Here is a 20,365-nt window from a genome sequence, read left to right as displayed (position 1 = left end):
CTCAGCCCCCTCCTGCCCGCCTGGAGCAGCGGTGCCCCCTCCCCGTGGCTGACCCGGGAGGCGTCCAGATCCCGAGGTCTCGCCCTCCGGTGGAGGGTCGCTGAAGCCAGAGCCTACCCGCTTCCTCCCAACGCTCTGCCTCGGGCAAAGCGGGCGGCTCTAGGAGGAGCCTACGAATTCTCCTCTCCCGCGGCTGCGGGGGATTGTGGTGCGTAAACGGGATTAACTCTCTCGCCCCCAGGCGGGCTGATCCACCCGGGCCTTCGGGCCACAGCGCGCCTGCGGGTGCTCGGGGGGCGCCGCGCGGGGGCGGGGGGATGGGAGGCTCGGGCCCCGCCGCTGTCCCTGCGCTGCGCTTCCTCGCCTCGCGGGGCGGGAGGCCACGGCCTCGGGAGCTGCTTCTCAAAATCCCGTGGCCACAGCGCGGGCTGCAGGAGGCGGCCTCCCTCCCCCTCCCCCCTTCCTCTCCGCCCACCGCGCTCCAGCCGCCCGGCCGCCGCCCGCTCTCCTGCGCCCCCCGAGCCGCCGCGCCCGCCCTGCGCGCAGCCATGGGGGACCTGCCGGGCCTGGTGCGCCTCTCCATCGCGCTGCGCATCCAGCCCAACGATGGCCCGGTTTTCTACAAGGTGGACGGGCAGCGCTTCGGCCAGAACCGCACCATCAAACTGCTCACCGGCTCCTCCTACAAGGTGGAGGTGAAGATTAAGCCCAGCACGCTGCAGGTCGAGTGAGTGCGGGAGCGCGCCGCGGATGCCCGCCCCCGCGGGGGACGCGCGGGGGACCGAGGCCCCCGGGACGCCCGAGCCTCCCGGGCCCCTCTCGGCTCCCGCGCCACCCGGCGGGATCCGGGGGGGGGGGGGGCTGAAGTCCCAGTTTCCCTCGGCCCCCTCCTCTGTCCCCTGCGTCTCCCCTCGGCTGTAGCTTCCCTCCACCCATCGGGAGTGGGACGTTTAACACGGCGCCAGGAAGCCGGGGGCTCGGGGTTGTGTTTGTTTGTCTGTTTGTTTACATATAAATTTCTCATCCCTCCTGTCCAGCCATCAGCGCGGACCCCCGGGAGGCCGGGTGGTGCGGGGGGGGGGGACCTTCCGCAATCCCGGGTCCTGGCGTCCCGCCCTGGTCCGCCCGCGAGCTGAAGGAGGGAGAAAGGCCGAGGAGGGGAGTGTAACGGCGGGGCGGGGGCGGCTGCAGCTCCCCGGGGCGCCCCGCGCTCCTCCATCTGCCCGGAGGTGGCTGCGGACCTGGGGCGAGCGCAGCAGCCACGAGCCAGAGCGCAGCGCCCCTGCTTGGCCTGGTGTTTTTCAGATTTTTTCTCCTGAGTTGTCTGCTCAGCCTAGTGATCGTGCCGGGATTAGCAACGTCCTTACAACAAAAAAGATGTGTTTTAGTTTATTCGTGGTAGGGATTAGTCCCCTACCGCGGTGGATGCCCCTAGTAGACCTCGGGCTGGGAAGTCAGCGTGGGGGGGTTCATCGCGTTTGGGGAAGGATCCAGGGGCGGGGTCCCTCGCCTCTCCGCCCGCACCTAAGCTCGGAAGGAGGACACAGCCAGTACGTAGAGCATCTACCATACCCTGAGTTGGGAGGGGCGCGCGGAGTGCTTTGAACCCGCCAGACACCTTTTACAGCTTAAGTCTCCATCTGGGGGCATTAATTCAATAAACTTGTATTGGCCTTCTAGGTGGCAGGCTCTGATGCAAGGACCTAGGACCAAATCTGTGTGTGTGTGTGTGTGTGTGTGTGTGTGTGTGTGTGTGTGTGTGTGTGTTTTCTGGTGCTCCTGGTCCATCTATCTGTCAGCACCCCCCATAGTTCCATGAACCCATTGCCCTCACATTTCCCAGTGTTCTGTGCATCTCCATGTGATCCAGACTTTTTCTTTCCCCTCTCTCCAGGCAACTTCTCTCTAATTATCTGTTCTATATGCATTTTCTTCAGAGTAGTTCTCTATTTTTCAAACTAATCTATAAATGAGTTTCTGTTAATGACAAAACTATTTTTTTTTAGTTACACTTTAAATTTTTTTTAAATATGTCTTTATTGATTTCAGAGAGGAAGGGGGAGAGAGAAACATCAATGATGAGTCATTGATTGGCTGCCTCCTGCACGCCCCCTACTGGGGGTGGAGCACCGCAACCGGGCATGTGCCCTGAACCCAATGCAACCACAATCGCCTGGATCCTAGGTCGATGCTACATGTCGGATTGACTACCCTTTAATTTTATCAAGGGGATTTCAATGCCCTAACCCAGTGGTTCTTGAACTTGAGTGTACATCAGAATCACCTAGAGAGCTCGTTAAAACACGGATGGCTGAGTCCCACCCTAGAGTGGGGCTTAAAAATTTGCTTCCTAATAGGTTGGCAAGTGATAATGATATTGATAGTTCAGCACTTTTTGAGGACCATTACCCTAACAAAGGAATGATGCCAGTGAGAATGTCTGATGGTATGGCTAACTTGAGGAAGGGCACCCCAACTCATGGGACCCTCCATTGTTGGAACAGAAAAAAATCATTTGAGAACTAGTTTAGTGACTTTCAGCCTTACCTACATGTTAGAATCATCTAGAGAATCTTAAAATAAATTTATCAGTGCCCAAACCATACCCCCAGAACAACTGAATCCTTCTCTGGGGTTTGGGATGGGACTGAGTATAGGTAGGTTTTTAATAGCTCCACAGATGATAAACTAAAGAGGAGGACCATTGATAAAGTCTGACTTGGCCTTGTACAAGTATTCTAGAAGAGAATACTGCCAGTCCAAAGAGATTAAGTAATTGGTTTAAGGTTATATGACTGGTTAGTTGGAGAACTCAAGCCTCTTGAGCTTTCAGAACTTTCTACCACACCTTAATGTCTGCTTTAGCCAAACACTGTAGGGTTCCTGCCTAGGGTTGTGGTCAAGACCAGGAAAGAGTAACTAAGCTAATTCCTACCGTATGTGCTCAACTCAAGTCCATTGCAGGAACATTTCCATTGGTGGCGTGGTTGTCCCACTGGAACTGAAGTCAAAGGAGCCTGACGGGGATAGAATTGTTTATACGGGCACATATGATACAGAAGGTGTGGCCCCAACCAAGAGTGGAGAACGACAACCCATCCAGATCACCATGCCGGTAAGGCCTGCTTAGGGTATAGGGTGTGATGCATGGGCAAGTGGAAACCACAGAAAATCACTATCTCCCTTTAAGAAAAGGTGTAAAATGAAACACTGTGAAATTATGAAATATTTAAATTCATCATTTCATATTAGAATCTATTTGTCCATAATGTCCCAATATAATTAGTGAAATAATCCATATTTCTCCAAAGGTCAGTTTCATAGTAATTTTTTAAATGGGAAAAATTTTAAGGCTCTTTTTACACTTTCTAATCTATTCCACTGATTTGTCTATTCTTATGTCAGTACTGCATTGTTTTAAATACATTGCTTTTATAATATATGTTCAGGTATCTTGTAACTGGCCTCCTTACTGAACTTGTATACTAAAATTTTTCAGTTAATGATCTTGTGTTTTTTAGACAGAAGGTCATAATCTACATATAACTGTGTCAATTTCTGATTTTTTTTTCTTCTGGCCTTATTGTATAGGCTAGTGTTTCTAGAATAAATTTGCATGCTAGTGATGGTAAAGGGTACCCTTATCTCTGGAGTTACACTGTTAGGTACAATGTTAGTTTCAAATATTTATTGTGTTAAAACATCCTTTTTCTAGTTCACTAAGAGGTGTTTTTTAAATTGGGAGGTGTGTGAAATGTCATCTAATTCTTTTTCCCATCTATGGAAATAATTTATCTCCTTTGATATATTAATGTAATAATTATATAATACACTTTCAAATACTAAAATACCTTTATTTTCTAAAATAAGTCCTGTTTATCATCACATATCATTTTTAATATATTGCTAAATTTAATATGCTCACATGTTATTTAGAATTTCTAGATTTTTATTTTATGAATTTTTTTATTTTCTTGGTTTATTAGCAAATATATGAGGATTTCCTATATGTTACTGGGAGAAGAGTGGTAAACAAAACAGATAGTCCTGGCTTTATGGAGTTTCTAATCTAGAGGAGCAAAACATAATTTATACATGATTATCAATACTGAAGCAAATTGTTATTATATAAAGTGTAGTGAGAAAATAATGGTGCCTGTGAAGCACACAATATTTTGAGGATGGCTTTCTTAAGGAAGAACTAAAGAATGAATAAGAGTTTGGGGAAGAGGGAGCATGTGAGGAAAGAGGAGCTACTAAGGTCAAGAGCATAATGTGTTCTCATGAATGACAGGAGCCCAACGTGGCTGGGGCAGAGAATGAGGCAGAGACTGGCTCATGATTAAGCTGTAGAGGTAAGTAGGAGGTAGATGTTACAGGACCTTCTTTGCTTTCAGATTTATCCTAATGCCTATAGGAATTCGTTGAAGGTTTAAAAATCAACTTTGATATAAATTTACATACAATAAAATGCACCCATTTTAAGTGTACAGTTACATAGGTTTTGACAAATGGATACTACTGTGCAATCACCACCCCAATAAAAATATAGGACATTTCCGTCATCTGAAAAAGTCCCTCATGCCTGTTTGTAATCAGTCCCCCCAATCCTAGCTCACCCTAAGCTGTTTGCCTTACTTAGTTCTGTTGTAGAATTTCATGTAAGTAGAATCATACTGTTGTGTCTGACTTCTTTCACTTAGCATAATGTTCTTGAGATCCATCCATGCTGTTGCATGTATCAGTAGTTGGTTCCTTTTATCACTAAGTAGTATCCCATTGTATGAAGATATTACAATTTATTTAAATGGACAAACATCTGGGTTGTTCTCAGCTTTTGGTATTATGAATAAAGCCGCTGTGAACATTTGAATATAAGTCTTACTGTGAACACATTTTCATTTCTCTTGACTAAATACCTAAGAGGAGATTTGATGAGTCACATGGGAAGTATATGTTTAGCTTTATAAGAAATATCCAGAATCTTTTACCAATTCATGTTTCTGCCAGGAATATATGAGAATTCTAGTTGCTTTACATATTTAATTATCTACAGTGTTTTAAATTTTGAAATGCAAAACACCTAGAAGAGCTAAAACAATTTTGTTCCATGATCTGTACTCTAGTCTTTAAGTCAGGTTGCATAAATCTTCCAGCTTTGTTTATTCTAAGTTATTTTGGCTACTCTAGGCCCTTTGCATTTTTTATACAGATTTTAGAGTTGTCAATTTCTCCAAAAATTGGGATATTAATTGGTTTTGCATTATATCTATAGGTTAATTTTGAAGAAATTTGACACTTTAATATTGAGCTTTCCAATACATAAATATGATATCTCTATCTAGGTCTTTTAAAATTCATTTCTATAATATATTACAGCATTCCCAGTACAGATTTTTACATATTCTGTTAAATTTATCAGCATTCAGTTTTTCAACACAAAGTACGAAGTTAGCTGTAGGGGGGTTTTTTGGTAAACACCTTTTATCAAGTTAAGGAAATTCCCTTCTATCCCTAGTTTATTGGGAGTTTTTATCATGAGTTTATTGTCATATGTTTTCAAATATGTTTTCTCTGTCTTTTGAGCTGATCATATGATGTTTTCTTTTTTATCTTTCTCTGTGGTAGATTTTATTGTTGTTGTTTTTCAGTGTTAAAACAACTGTGACTCCCAAAATAAATACCATTTAGTCATGGTATAGTGTCAGTATATATGACTGGATTTGGTTCATTAATATTTTGTCAAGGATTTTTACATCTATGTTTCCTAGGGATTTTGGTCTGCACTTTTCTTGTAATGTCTTCATCTAGTTTTGGTATCAGAGTAATAATACTAGCTACATAAAACTGTGTAGATTTTGTATTCTTGTTCTTCAGCGTTGGGCAGAATTCACCAATAAATGCACACGTTTTACTTTGTTTGAAGGGTTTTAGTTACAAATTCAATTTCCTTAGTTGATATTGGGCTACTCAGGTTTTATTTCTTGAATCAATGTTTGCAATTTATCTTTGATGCCATTCAGTTATTTCAATTCTGTTGTCAAATTTTTTGGCACAAAGTTGCTGATAATAATCCTCCACCATCCTTAATGTCTTAGGATCTCCAATGATGTTCACTCTTTTATTCTTAATATTCATAACTTGCCTTTTTAAAATCTGATCAGCCTAACTAGGGATTTATCAATTTTATTGGACTTTCTAAAAGCCAGCTTTGTTTTTTGATGTTTCACTGTCTGTTTTTCTACTTCATTGATTTCTGGTCCTAACTTTATTTCTTTCCTTTATTTGCCTTGAGAACTTTTAATTGAAGTATAAGACATATATAAACATAATATTTTTATATATAATATTTTATGTATACAGGCTGTGGCAAAGTAAGGTTACAATTGTGAGTACATGAGACAAAGTTTATTCTTGTATTGTTGTTTACTAATTATTATATTATTTTCCATATTAACAACTGTAAACCTACTTTTGCCTCACCCTGTATATAAAAAAATGACCCCTTTGTATATTATACAGTTCTGCTTTTCAGTAGTTTGACTATGATGCACCTAAGTGTGGTTTCTTTTTACTTCTTTTGCTTGGGGCCCATTGAATTTCTTGAATCTATAAGTTATAGGGTCTGTTTGTTTGTTTTATAATATTTGGGTTATTTTTAACTATTATTTTGTTTTAAAAAATTTTTCAACTCCATTCTCTTCTTTCCTTGGCGTGTAGGACTCTAATTACACATATATTGGACAGGTATTATCCCACAGGTTTTTAAGGTCCTATTTAATTCTCTTCAGTTTTCCTTTATGGTTCTTCAAATTAGATCATTTCTATTGGCATATCCTCAAGTTCACTACTTTTTTTCCTTCTATCATTTCAAGTCTGCTATTATGCTTATCTTCTCATTTTTTCTATCATATTTTTCAGCTCTAGAATTTTCATTTGTAATTTTTATAGTTTCCATTTCTTGAGATTTCCTATCTATGTGCTATTGAAACCAAGTTCCCCTTTACTTCTTTGAGCATGTTTATAATTTCTAGTTTTAAGTATTTGTCTGGTAAATCCAGCATTTGACCCCAATTAGAGTAAGTTACTATAGAATGACTTTTTTCCTGAATATGGGTCATACTTTCCTGTTTTGTTACATACTTGTTAATATTTGATTAGAAACTAAACATGGTAGATAATATATTGTAGACCCAAGTTTCTGTTTTATTATTCTGAGGATTATTATCTTTTTCTATTCTAGCATGCAGAAAACATTCCTGGACTCAAACTACACACTCCTAGTATGTCAAGAATAACATATATAATTAGAGTGGAAAGGAAATGTTAACTTGAAGCAGAACTGCAAATACCAAAGTTATCAGAACTTTAATGAGATCCCAGAGGGCCAGTGAGCTAACTTAAAGTTGTTCGTTCTTTCACTAAACTTGTGCTGAGGACTGGGTCAAGTGCAGAGGAGGCCACCATAAATGAGACTGTCCCCTCTCTTCTGAGTGCTCATAGAGCAAGGAGAAGGCCTCTCCACCTTCTCTCCGTTCCACTGTGAACTGGGGACCAGAGCTGTTACTTCCTCTGTTTACCTTGTGAGGCTGCTACACTCTCCTCAGCCTCTGGTCTTAGAAGGACCAGAAACATACTTCTTTTGATACAGGTATAAACGGAACACTATGGAAGAAGATTAACTCAGCGTTTAGAAAGGACTTGATTAAAAACGTCTTAATTGGGTCTGTAAAGTGAGAATTTCTACATTATTTAGGATGGCTGACGTACAGGTATCTTTTTAAATGTGAGAATGGTTCAGGCTTAGTCATGAAAAGAAAGATGTCATGGATTACCATAAATCTGGATTGCCTGTGCAGGTGCGCAGCAAAGGGGTGAAGGGCCGTTGAGTTGCTAGGTGCTTTGGGGTATGTTGGAGGGGAATGGGTCTGCATGCAGGCTGCCCTGTAACCTGTGAACCCCGAGTCCCGGCAGTGAAGCCTAGGCTCTTACATATAATTCCCTCATCTAGAAGAAGCAGGTGGTTGATAGCTGATTGCGACAATGATCGCACAGCTTTTGGGTTGAGTATTGCCTTGCATTTGTACCTTATAGAACTAGCCTAAGAAAAACAATTGAAATTAGAGATTTCTGGATCAGGTAAGCAACTGTAATGTTAAGCTCAAATGTCAGCCTAGTAATGAAAGCCTTACATGCCTTTTTCCCTATTTTATGACTTTCGTCGCCAATGTTTCAAGCTTAAGTAGTATAAAAATTACAGACACAGCCACATTTTCATAGATAACAAGGAAGGCTTGAGATGTCCGAGTAAATCCAATTAAGTTGGTGAATCAAGCAAGGGAAGCTGAATTAACTGTACGCCAGAGGAATTTCTTATGAGTCTAAAGTTACTTCAAAATATATAGTTTTTATGGATTTTTCAATCATTGGATAAATGATGCTGCGATAATTGGCTATTTGGCTATAACAACATCACTGTTGTTCTTTCCTGATACCACACTCCAAAATATATTTCATATGGATCAAGGGGTTACCTGTAAAAAGCCAACTTTTTAAAAAATTAAAATAAAAAGAATTAATCTAAACCTAAAAGAAATGGAAGAAATCCAAAGGTAAAAATGAAAATCGTTGATTACACACAAGGTAAAATTTCTGTCAAACATCATAAACAAAATGAAATTAAATTTTCATTAAAAGAGAAAATCATTTGTAGCATGGATGGCCTCCTAAGTTTCGTAGCCTTGACTTGCTGCCCACGCAGACCTTGCTGCTGCTGTTAGTAACTTACCAGTTTTCACCTAAAACATTGGCAAAATGTTTAAAAAAAAAATGCCAGTTGTTCGGTGTTAGTATTTTCTTTATGAAATGTAGTGATTTTTATAACTTCATATTGTATTTTGCAAGGCTTTGCTAAATTCACATATTAATTCTGGTAGCTTTTTATTAGATTGCTTAATGTTTTCTCCAAGCACAGTTGTTCATTTGTGAATAAGACAGCTTTACTTCCCTTTTTTTCTTTTTCCCTTAGATGGAGGCTAGGACCTCCAAAGCGATGCTGAATAGGAGTAGTAGGAGCTGATAAGCTGGCCGGTTTTTGTTTGTTTTTGTCTTACAAGGAAAGGACTAAGTCTGTTACCATTAAGGGTGATGTTAACTATAGGTCTCGTGTTTTTTTAACTATAGGCTTTGTATTGCTGCCCCTTAATCAGACTGAAAAACTTTCCTTCTGTTCCTAATTTTCTGTGAGTTTTCTTTCCATGAATGAATGTCAAATTGCTAACTACCCTTTCTGCATGCATTGATAGGATTAGATGGTTTTCCTCCTTTATTTTGTTAATCTGATGAATTACACGGATTTTCAAATATTGAACCATCCTGAGTTCCAAGGATAAGTCTCTCTTGATCCTGATGTAGTATCCTTATTATATGTTGCTCTTTTTGATTTACTAACATCTCAAGCAAATGAAAACTTCAAGCAACTTTTATGCAGAAGCCCACGAGGAGGAATTTTCATGTGTAATTTTCCTTTACTTCTAATATCTTTGTCAGATTTTTGGTATTATGGTAATGTTGGCTTCACAAAATGAATTGGAAAGGGTTCCTTCCTCTGTTGTCTGAAAGAATGTGTATTTTTCCCTCTGGTGTCTGAATTTATCAATGAAGCCACGTGGGCCTGAAATTTTCTTTCTTGGAAGATTTTTAACAACAAACTAAATTTCTTTAGTAGACAGAGGTCCACTGATAGCTCATATCTTCCAATTTGTCCTCTTAATTAAATGTATTGGTATAAGGTTGTTCCTAATTAAGGTCTATAGGATCTATAGTGATGGTGTCTCTTGTATTTCTGATATTGGAAACTTGTTTTCTTTTTCTCGCACAGTTTTGCTAGGAGGTTATCAGTTTTAAAGGCATTTAAAAAAAAAACCCACAGATTTTAGTGTCATTGATTTTTCTTTACAGTTCTTCCTTATAGTTTTCCTTTTCTCTTATATTGAGTTGTGCTCTTTATTGCCTTCCTTGTTCTTACCACTAGACTGGCTAAAATTAAAAGGTCTGGCAATGCCAGCTGTTGAAAGGATGCAGAGCCACTGAAGCGCTCAAACTGCTGGTAGGAATGTAACATGGCACCATCGCTTGGGGAAAGTTTGACAGTTTCTTATAAAGTGAAGCACACCCTTTATAAAACCCACAATTTTTATTTAATCCTATCTATTCAGCTAAGAGAGATGAAAAACATGTATTGACTAATTACATTTGAAGTATTATAGGAACAGAGGGTCTTGGAATCCAGCAGGAATGAATAGATCACACCACGCTAAAAGTCACACGTGCTTACTTACGCTGAATTTGCTTAGTAATGAAGTAGCATCATATTTTTATCAATATAATAAGCTTGTTCTGTGCTCCCAAGTCAATGGATTTCTGAATGACCTTATTCTTGGTGAATTTCATGTCTCCAGTGGAGGTGGGTGGCATGGTAAATGCATGGAAGCACTCCGGGGATTCTAGGCCAACTGATGGTCAGACCGGAGAAATTGTTTAAAACAAGCTCTTCAGATTACCAGGTTCACAGATGGCTGCTTTCTTGCCATGTCATCACCTAAAGGAGAGCAGAGAGACAGAGAGATTAATCCTAGTCATGAGGGCTCCACCCTCATGACCTCTGAAAGGTCCCACCTCCAAATACATTGAGGAGTTAGGCTTGAATCCTGGAGAAATTCAAACGTTCAGTCCATACCAGTGTCCTAAAGCATTCAACAGGTGACAGTCCATGTATGTTCTCACTCGAGGAGAAAAAAGAAAACATTGATCATGAACACTTAGCTCTTTCGCTTATATAAACAGTTCGGCCCAGTGATGATAGTTTCTAGACGGGAATTAGGAAACCTAGGTTCTTGGCCTGCACCTACCATTAGCTGGCTGCCTCGTCTAAACCAAGGGCAAGTCGCTTAACCTCTCTGAATCTTAGTTCTCACATCCATAAAATGAAGATGTTAAAATCAACCACAAGACCAATGGGAAATGACACATGTGAAAGTGCTGTATAAAATAAAGAGCACTCTTCAAATGCGCAGAATTATACCTGCGTATAAACAGCATCGGCCAGGGAGCCTGCCTGGGTAAGTTTTCCTTGGAAGGCCAGATGGGTTGGGAGGGAGCAGAGAGCCGATGTAATCGCTTCTGTTCTTCAAGAAGAATGTCAGCTTTTCAGACTCCATCTGTTCTTAGCCAGGGGAGAAGAAATTCTGAGCTAGGTAGTGAGATGCCCAGAAAATAGAAGTCCAGAAGAAAGACTGGGAAGGAAGAAAGCTAATGGGAAGTTAAAACAACTAAGGCATGGGAAAGAGGAAAATTATGCGTAGTTAGCACCAGTTAAGTTTACTACACCTTGCCCTCGGGCCCAGCATCGATAAATGAGAAAAAAAACACACAAATATGAAGCACCTCATATACCATTTCTTTAGCTATGACTATTGCTGTCAGCAGGTTTCTATTTTGGTCTCTTGTGTTACTGAGACCTCTTAGATTGAGACTTTCTTAGTTTTAAGGTTATTCAGACATAAGTATTTTCTTACCTGTTATTATAATCATCTTACTTTGTTTTTTGTTTTTAAAAAACCAACTTTTGTCTGTTTCAAAAAAGGCCTCAGGATTGTTTCTTCTGCTGAGCATTGGTTTCAAGCTGTTTCCCTCGAAAGATTAGCTAGTGTTTGTAAAATATTTTTCTAATTTAATTTTATTCAATTGCACTTAAAATGTGTAATGCCCTGTGCTGGTCAATAATTATAAGTAATACTAAACCCTCTTTAAAAAGTGTTGGTGATTTATAAAACAAGATTCATTTTATTCTTACTACTAGTACCCTGGTGTGCCCAAACTTTTACTATTTTCATTAGCATATATGTATCCTTGATAGAATTTATAAAATCCCTAGGACTTGAGGAATGTATATATAAATTTTTCAGGGATGATAAATCCATGTCACCATTTAAAATATTCTTTCTGAATATAAAAGTAACATATATATTGCAAAAAAAAAAAAAAATCTGAGTAGAAAAGATAGAAAAACACTCAGTTTCTTTACTTAGAAGTTCTATTGTTAAATTTTTTCATTTTCCCTCCATTTACCTTATTTTATGGATTTGAGCTCATACTGTATATAAAGTGTTTTTATCCATCTTCTTCCTGTTGGCATTGTTCTAATCACTTCTCTCATCATTAAAAACCCTAAGTTCCTGTTTAATGGTTATACAGAGGGAGTAAAAGTAGGTTTATAGGTGTTCGTATGGAAAATAATACAAGAATAAACTGTGTTTTGCATATCACAACTGTAAACCTAAGTTTGCCACACCCTGTATAAATCCATCATAAGGATATTCCACCATTTTCATAATATTTTCCTAGAGTTAAATGCTTAGCTTCTGGTATTTAGAAATTTTGCTAAGTTGACAGGTCAGTAATATCTCTGTAAAAGTAATTGCTTAAATTAATAATAAAAGCATATTTGAATATCTTCAGATATTAGTCATTTTTTCTTTTTAATGACCTGTGTTCTAGTTTTATCCAAATGTTCTTAGTAATTCTTACTAATTAATTCATATAATCTTTTATATTAGGGATATTAACTATTTGTAGTACTTGTAAATACTTAGAGTTTGGCTTAACAGTTTCTTTTGATTATAAAAGTAAAAATCATTTATTAGATTTTGAAAATACAAATAAGTACATAGAAGAAAATAAAATTAATTCCATCAGCATTTCCAGCATTAACATTTATAATTTTAATTGAATTAATACTAGGCATTTTTACTGGTACTCTGTTTAGTTCAGGTAACAATATAGAACATTAGAAAAGGTTTATTAAATATTTACATTTAGAATTGCTACATAGTATTTTATTATATAGATACGCCATAATGTCTTAAAGATGGACATTTGCTGTTCAACTTTTCACTACTCTAAACACTGTGATATTCTTAAGAAAAGTTATAGGTAGAACTGATGCACCCGAGTATATTCAGAACCTTTAACTTGATACAAATTACCCTTCCAAAGGCGATATAATTCAGCTCCCATTGGCAGTATTTAGAATACCTGTTTCCGTGTAGCTCACTAAAAAAGTAACATTTCTATTTTTTAATCAACTGAGGTATAGTTAACATATAATAAGTATAACCATTTTAAGCACGCTGATACGTGAGTTCTGACAAACATATACTCCTATAATCACCCCCCACCCAAGCATTTTCATCACCCTGAAAAGTCGCCTCTTGGCATTTTCATCAGTCATCATCCCTTCCTCCCACCCCAGGCCCTGGGTAACCACAGATCTTCCCTGTCAGCACAGATTATATTCTCTCACTACAGATTATTTATATACGAGTTTTACATAAATAGAATCACACAGTATATATTCTTTGGGATCTGGATTCTTTTACTGAGGACGTCTTTGAGACCCAGCTTCAGCGTTGCTGCTGCCTGAATCAATATGCTCCTTTTTATTGTGGAGGAAAATGCCATTTTATAGCTCTGCCAAATCTTGTCTGTCATCAGGTGAATGATGAAACATTTGGGCTGATCCCAGTCTGGGGCTACTATGGATAAAGCTGCTGTAAACTTATACAGGTCTTTAAGCCATGACTCTCCAGAGATACTTCATTTTTCTTACCCGGGGGTAGATTTGTGGCCTCTAGGTGCACCATCCACTCTCTCAGGTCAAGCAAATTGCCCAAAGGAAAGCCAAGTGTTTTGGCGATCAGAGTGGCAGGACGAGGCAATGGTGCCGGGTATAATTCTGAGAACGTCCTGGAAAGCTCTCTGGGAAGCACCTGACCACCCTCCTGCGGTAGCCGCCGCAAGCATGAGCCTCCTACTTCTCCCTGCCCTCCCCCTTTCTGTCTTCTGGCTCCTGACAAGTCTGAGAATCCTGCCAAGTCAGTCCCTGTCCCCTCCCACGACAAGGGAGGGTCAGAGGAGAAAATAACGACAGGCATCACGCTGTTTAATGCCAGATCCCCCAAAATAGCTGCAGGAGGTGGTAGCTGGGTCAGGCTACCCCACCGGCCACTTGAGCACCTGCCCAGTGGCCTCTAGGGTATCCTGGGCCCTCTTCTCAGCTACACGAGAACTGCGTGCTGCGGTTCAGGAGAATTCTGTGCGCTGATTTGCAGTGCCTACCTTCTCAAAGGAGAATGTAAACTTCTTGAGAGTAAAAACCATGCCTAATACAAATTTTTACATGTTCGGGGCACCTATTAGGCGTTCCAATATGGTTTTGGAAAAAGTGTAATCAAAGCCTGAGGCATGGGCGTGGATCTTGACTTATAAACACTCAGTAATATTTAAAAGTGAAGGTAGGGTCTTGAACAAGCAAATGCTTCCAATAAAACAGTTTTACCTGGAATTGAAATTGATGATGGAAGGGCAGTTGTCTCTTATGTTGTGCTGATGTTATTTTGTACAGCTGTCTTTTGAAATAGAAACCAAAAGAAAACCATTAAACAATGATTCCCTCTTCTCTCCCCAATCCCCCTTTCTGTGGCAAATTCTCAAATCCTGAGCTTCTTAGAGCGGTTCCCAGAAATTAAATCTGGAAAACAGATACATGTGGGGAGTTGTTTTTATTAAAGACAATATGATAGCTAATGTCCCCCTTACAATGGGATAAGATTTTATGGAGGAAAAGAGGTTTACGGACAGCTTCGCAGGAAAACATCTCCCATGATAAAGGGAGATAGCTCATTAAAGTAAAGGTCTAAGCTCTGTCGAGCCGAAGAGCCTTGATCGACGACCCTGACGATGCAGGGCCTTACTAAGGTCAGGGCGTGCCTGCTGCTCGGGGCAGAATGAGGTCCTTATGGGGCGTGTCTCTCTCCCCTCAGTTCGCTGACATCGGGACCTTCGAGACCGTGTGGCAAGTCAAGTTCTACAATTACCACAAGCGCGACCACTGCCAGTGGGGCAGCCCCTTCTCGGTCATCGAGTACGAATGCAAGCCCAACGAGACGCGCAGCCTCATGTGGGTGAACAAGGAGTCCTTCCTCTGAAGGTGGCCCTTTCTGATGCTGCTGGACAATCGCTTCAGAAACCGGCTTTGAGACAACCCAGCACAAGCCTTCTCCGAGGCACGCCGCGCCGTTGTGGCTTCCCATCGGTGCCAGTGACCTACTGGCCCCGATTATTTGGAAAGTGTAACTCCCCTCTGATGCAATGTCCCCGACAAAAGGACGCGGTGTACTGTCCCGAGAAGATCCCTTCCTGTCCTCTGTGTTGGTGTCCCCGCATCCAATTGTCCTCGGTCACGCTGTCGGCCACTTGTGAGGACCTCAGCGGGACTGCCAGGCGTGTTCCACTGAATGACCGTGGTGTTTTGTTTCTAAGTTGAGTGATTCTTCTTCTTTGTTAGCCACTTAAATAAAAAATAACAGTTTGTGTGGGCTCTCCCCTAAGTGTAATGTGGTAACATGTAACTCGGGATGTTTTGCAGCTCTCAAAGCAGGCTTTGGGAAAGTAGTGCAGACCGGGCTTCCTATAAACAGCTGAGCTTTTTCAGGGAAGGCAGATGGCCACATAAAAGGAGAAATAGCTAACAAGTATCTATAATGTATCAAAACTGTTTCAAGTAACTTCAGGCATTGTGCTGTGACCTAGTGGGCATGGGGAAAGCCTGGCTGTGGACCGTCAAGCAAGGCGACAGGGGTTCCAGGGTTATCTCTTTGACCAGCTACCCTAGAGTTCAGACGTGCGTATCGATGGCATCCCCACAGTCCCCTTCACTTGAACTTTGTAAAACTGTGTATGGAACTGGAATCAACTTTTGATATTTCTTAATAAAGGTACTGAAAATCATGCTCTGATTTGCCTTCTTAATTTGGTCACTACCTATTCAGCAGGTGGCCCTCCGCCCGGGCCAGTTCCACTCGGGTCTCCGTCGGATAGGCCCGGACTGGAGCTCGCGTATTTACTCAAAGGCCAACTGACAGTTTAGCCAGAACGCTCCCGCCAGCTCTAACGGGCTAGCGCGGGCTCAGACATTTGGTGGGCAATCAAACAGTGCTTGTCCCTGTCCTCTCTCCATTCTTCCTTCCGTGGTGACCACGCCGTCATCAGCAGACCCCGTAGCTGAACAGCTTGAGGACGTGGGGCTGTGTTCGTATGTGCACACCAGGTAGACACCTCCTTCCCTGCTCCCAGGGCGCTGCAAGGGACCTGGCACAAAGCCTGCCCTCTGGAGTTTGAGCACGAATCCCTAAAAAGGAAAGAAAAGTCCTCTTGAAAAGTAACAGTATTCTCCTGGGAACAGTAATCACCTGGGGAGCACGACTCCTATTGTGTTGGAAAGAGTTAGTTGGGGATTCATGTTTTTGCTACTTTTAAAGTCTTTGTGTAAGAATATGCAAGTTACTGGGAGTGTTACAAAGAGTCAGTTTATTGTAGGACCGAATTTGGAGGGCTGGCACCAAAACCCCTTCCACCTCTGTCGCCTACCTGCAGTGAGGCTGTGCTGCCAGCAGGGCACAGCACTGCCTTGGGGTTGGACCAGCCCTGAATGGGGTTAGGGGAGCCGTATGTTTCTCAATCCACTTGTTTTTCGAAAATAATAGTGTCTGTTATAGCTGCTGGTAAATATAAGCATTATACATTCCTAGTTACTGTAATTTTAAAAACCGGTGCTCAATTATTTAAACAGACACCGAGATATTTAAAACAATGTATTTACTACAGACAGTGGCTTACATTTTCTTCCAGAATATCGAACAGAAATGCAGTGATGAGAAGGCAGAGAAATATGAAAACTACGTATTTTAAGCTGTTGAAGTACGTGACTAGTAAATTTTCTTTTCACTTGTGAAAAGAAAATTTCAAGCTAATGATTCATCAGAGCTACAGTACTTGTTTGTTTTTGCAATAGTTTCATGGCCTTAAAAAAAAAAACCCTAAAAAAAGACCTAGAGGCTTTGCTTTTTTTTTTTAATGTATTGATTTTAGAGAAAGGAAGGGAGAGAGAGAGAGAGAAATATCGATTTGCTGTTCCACCTATTTATGTATTCACTGGTCAATTCTCATTTGTGCTCCGACCAGGGATGGAACCCGCAAGCCCAGCACACAGGGAAGACACTCCAAACAACTGAGCTACCCGGCCAGAGCGAGGCTTTGATTTTTGGGTTTGGAGTGATTGGAGGCAGAGCCGGGGGAAATGTGGCCTGGTGTAACTGCACACACTGTCCCACAGAGGAGCCAGGAGATGAGCCCACGCTGGCTGGCTGAGCCCGAGTGCTCATTCCACCTTTTTGTGTCTGTCTGCTTGTCTCCAAAACAAGGAGTTAGGCTAGGAGAATTTTAAAGCCTGCTAAGATTTATAGTTTTTACCTCTATTTCATACTCCTTCAAAATTAAAAAAATGTGTGTGTGTGTGTGTGTGTGTGTGTGTGTGTGTGTGTGTGTTCCTTTGGGGCCAAGCGGTAAGGCTAAATCAAGGGAGGTGGGGAGGAGATGGAGATGAGGTAAACAGGAAATCTTAACAGCTAATCTGCCACGTTAAGTGATCTCTCCTGGCATATACTGTTCCACTTATGATTGGACTCCGGCCCAGTGTCTCTGGCTCCTTCTCGCGTAGCTCTCCTCCTGCTCCAAAACTTGAGTGCTCAGCTATATCAAGCTGCTGAGTTGTAACTTTGCCCCTGGGCCATCTGGAAGGGCTATTTTTACACGAGTTGTAGCCACATCTCTCTACTTCGAAGCATCAGATGGCTACCCAGAAGCTTGAGGAACAAGGCCATCCTTCTAATTATGCTGATGACTGAAGCACTTTGAACAGGTGGAAGAGTAGAAATGCCTTGAATTTATATTTTGTCACTCCTGGCTTACTGAGAAGTCACTTACCCATCCATCTAAACTATCTGGATCACAGCTGAGACCAGAAAACATGCCAAAAAAATAAACATCCCTGACATGGGGTCCCCAAGTCCATTCTCAAAAGACCTCACGACTCCCATTTCTGAGACAGTCCTAACATATAGGGTGACCTGGTTTCTGGCTTTTAGGAAATTGGGAGCAGAATAATTAGAGGAAAGAAGGCAATTTGTAGAGGTAGGTGTACTGAAAATAACTTTTTTTCATAGATAGGACAAAGAATAAATGTAAAAAGCAGATAAAGTAAGTCAAAAGTATAATAGACAGGGAGAGTAGAGACATGATCCTGTACTAAATCACAGCAGTGTCTGTGGATATCAAATAAAAGTTGATATTCATAATCATGGTCCTGATTCCCTTAGGAAGGTGATCCATTCTCTTCATAAATGTGGTGTCATGACCCGGTGTTTAGGAGTTCAGATTCTGGAGCCAAGATCCCTCGATTCAAATCCTGGCTCAGCTACTTACCAACTGTGTGACCTTAGGCAAATCGCTTCACATCTCTGTGCTTCGATTTTATCATTTGGAAAATGGAATAATAATAGTATTTACCTTGTACGATGGTTGTGAGGATTCAATAAATAAATGTATATGAAACCGTTAGAATAGTGTCTGCACATAACATTATTCATACATTTTTTTAAAGGCACGGCAAAAATACATTTTCAAGCAAAATTGTTAAAAATACCAAGAGAAAAACTGAAGGGATTTAAAGGAATAAAACTTATTTTTGTAGGATAGTCCACGCATGGTTTTAAAATAATGGACAAAGTTTTTGCATTTTTTTATACTAAAAAGAAAAAAAAAAATGCATGTAGAGATAATAATTTTAATTGTTTAAAAATAAATAGTTTGAAGTAGTATGTTTTAAGTTATGCTAGGGGGAAAGACTGCCTCCACAAACAGGCTTCATTAAGTGTCTTTTACAAAGACCCAGTTTTGAACAAGGACTGACCTCAGGACAGAATCGGAGGACCTAAAACCTGGCAAAGGCCAAAAATGATGTAAAAAATTCTACTTGTTATTTCTTTTAACCCTCCTGACAGTTCTGTGAGGTAAGCCGCAAGGGTCGTATCTTCGTTTTTACAGGGGGGGGGGGAAAGTCTCAAGTTTAAAAATAAGGCTCAATTTTAAACAGCTAATTTTGTAAGAAACCCCTTTGTGAAAATGGTGATAATATTATCCACTTCACACAGTGCGTTAGGATTAAACAATATGCCCCATCACCTTCCTCCTGACACAGGTCCCTTAAAATGACTTCATTATGTGCCTGTCTGCCTGCAGCCTGTGGTTTTTGCACCGAGTGGTGTCGCCTTCATTTGTTTGCAGCCTAGAAGATCAGCTGCTTTTCCCCAAAGAAAATTCCTATGGCTGTATTAAAAACACGTATGCAACTTAAAAATCATTGCCAATGAACAGAAGTATTGAATTTCTAGAAACTTCGTATTCAGTATGGAAACCTCGAGTACCCTACAGGGCAAACTACCTGAAGATGACCTTTTCTCTCTGAGGTCACACTAGCCGCAGTCACAGAGCTAGATAAGATGAATTAGAATTTTTCCTTAGGATGGATAGTGATCCATGTCCCGCTTGCTAACCAGTGAAAATCACAACAGTGTTTTCAGCTCTGCCCTGGAGCCTGGGGAGTGATCCCGCCGGGCGCCCTAGGCCCGGGCCACCGCGGGCCTGTCACTCTCCCTCGGGTACCGCGAGCCAGCCGCTTCCTCGCCTCTGCACAGCCTGTTCCCTGGGCTTGGAATGCCCGCCCCGTTTTCTACCTAAGCAGATGCCTCCAAGGGCCAGCTTAAATGTCACCTCGGCTATGAAGGCTTTCCTGACTCCTCTAAAATGTCGAGTCAAGAATAATCGTGAAATGTTGTTGACTCACATATTTTATGTTATCGCCCCATTTCTGAAGAGCGCTGTCGGCCTCCATCTAACTTCTGCTTTTCTGAAGTTCTCTGGACGGCGTCCACATATTCTTACTGATGGTGAAAATGAGCTGACTCAATAAAAACGTGATGAGATTCTAGAAAGAGCTGGCTGGCTGGCCGGCCGGCTGGCTGGCTGGCTGGCAAACCAGCCGTGGAGGAGTTTGGAGCATATTAGCCTTTAGCAGGTTAGTTCTGCTCCCCTTAGGGGAGACCAAAAGAAGGCAAGTGGATGACAGAGAAAAGGCTTCCGAGCTCTCTTGATGACATCGCTTTAAGTGACTCTGCCTTTTCACGTTGGTGTTATTAATGCTGATGGTACAGAGGCCTGTTGTTCTTACAAGTAGTTTATTTCTGTCAGGGTAATTATTTATGTTTCCAGCCCTGCCCTTTCTGTGCACTTCCAGGGCCTGGGGGAAGGCCCTGTGAGAGCATCTCTGGCATTGAGCTCTGAGCAGAGGGGACAGATGTCGCTACCAGGCTGAAATATCCAGCTGTCCTTCCCTTTGCTGTGACAACCA

At 41.4% G+C, this 20,365-nt stretch overlaps 1 protein-coding gene across 2 annotated transcripts; it reads left to right on the top strand.

Moving 5' to 3' along the window:
* The first annotated feature begins 524 nt into the window (after window positions 1-524).
* Window positions 525-15,915, top strand: CNRIP1 (cannabinoid receptor interacting protein 1). 2 transcript variants are annotated; one of them, XM_087823845.1, is made up of 3 exons: window positions 525-695; window positions 2,965-3,115; window positions 14,883-15,915. In XM_087823845.1, exons 1-3 carry the CDS (start codon window positions 607-609, stop codon window positions 15,045-15,047), a joined length of 405 nt encoding a protein of 134 aa, XP_087679971.1. In that variant the 5' UTR covers window positions 525-606; the 3' UTR covers window positions 15,048-15,915. The 2 variants fall into 2 exon arrangements, with proteins under 2 accessions (XP_087679971.1, XP_087679970.1); XM_087823844.1 differs by having other exon boundaries at window positions 525-727.
* The last annotated feature ends 4,450 nt before the right edge of the window (window positions 15,916-20,365 follow it).

Source organism: Miniopterus natalensis, chromosome 13, assembly GCF_054644295.1.
Source record: "Miniopterus natalensis isolate mMinNat1 chromosome 13, mMinNat1.hap1, whole genome shotgun sequence".
NCBI classification, from domain to species: domain Eukaryota; kingdom Metazoa; phylum Chordata; class Mammalia; order Chiroptera; family Miniopteridae; genus Miniopterus; species Miniopterus natalensis.
Note: the sequence above shows the minus strand (reverse complement) of the source record. Positions and strands in the feature narration are given on the sequence as shown.

Bases quoted from the DNA above. Each gene is read 5' to 3' on its own strand.
- CNRIP1 (XM_087823844.1), top strand. From the start codon at position 549: ATGGGGGACCTGCCGGGCCTGGTGCGCCTCTCCATCGCGCTGCGCATC. The intron at 728-2,964 runs GTGAGTGCGGGA...AGTCCATTGCAG, and splicing joins CCCAGCACGCTGCAGGTCGA to GAACATTTCCATTGGTGGCG. The intron at 3,116-14,882 runs GTAAGGCCTGCT...CTCTCCCCTCAG, and splicing joins CCATCCAGATCACCATGCCG to TTCGCTGACATCGGGACCTT.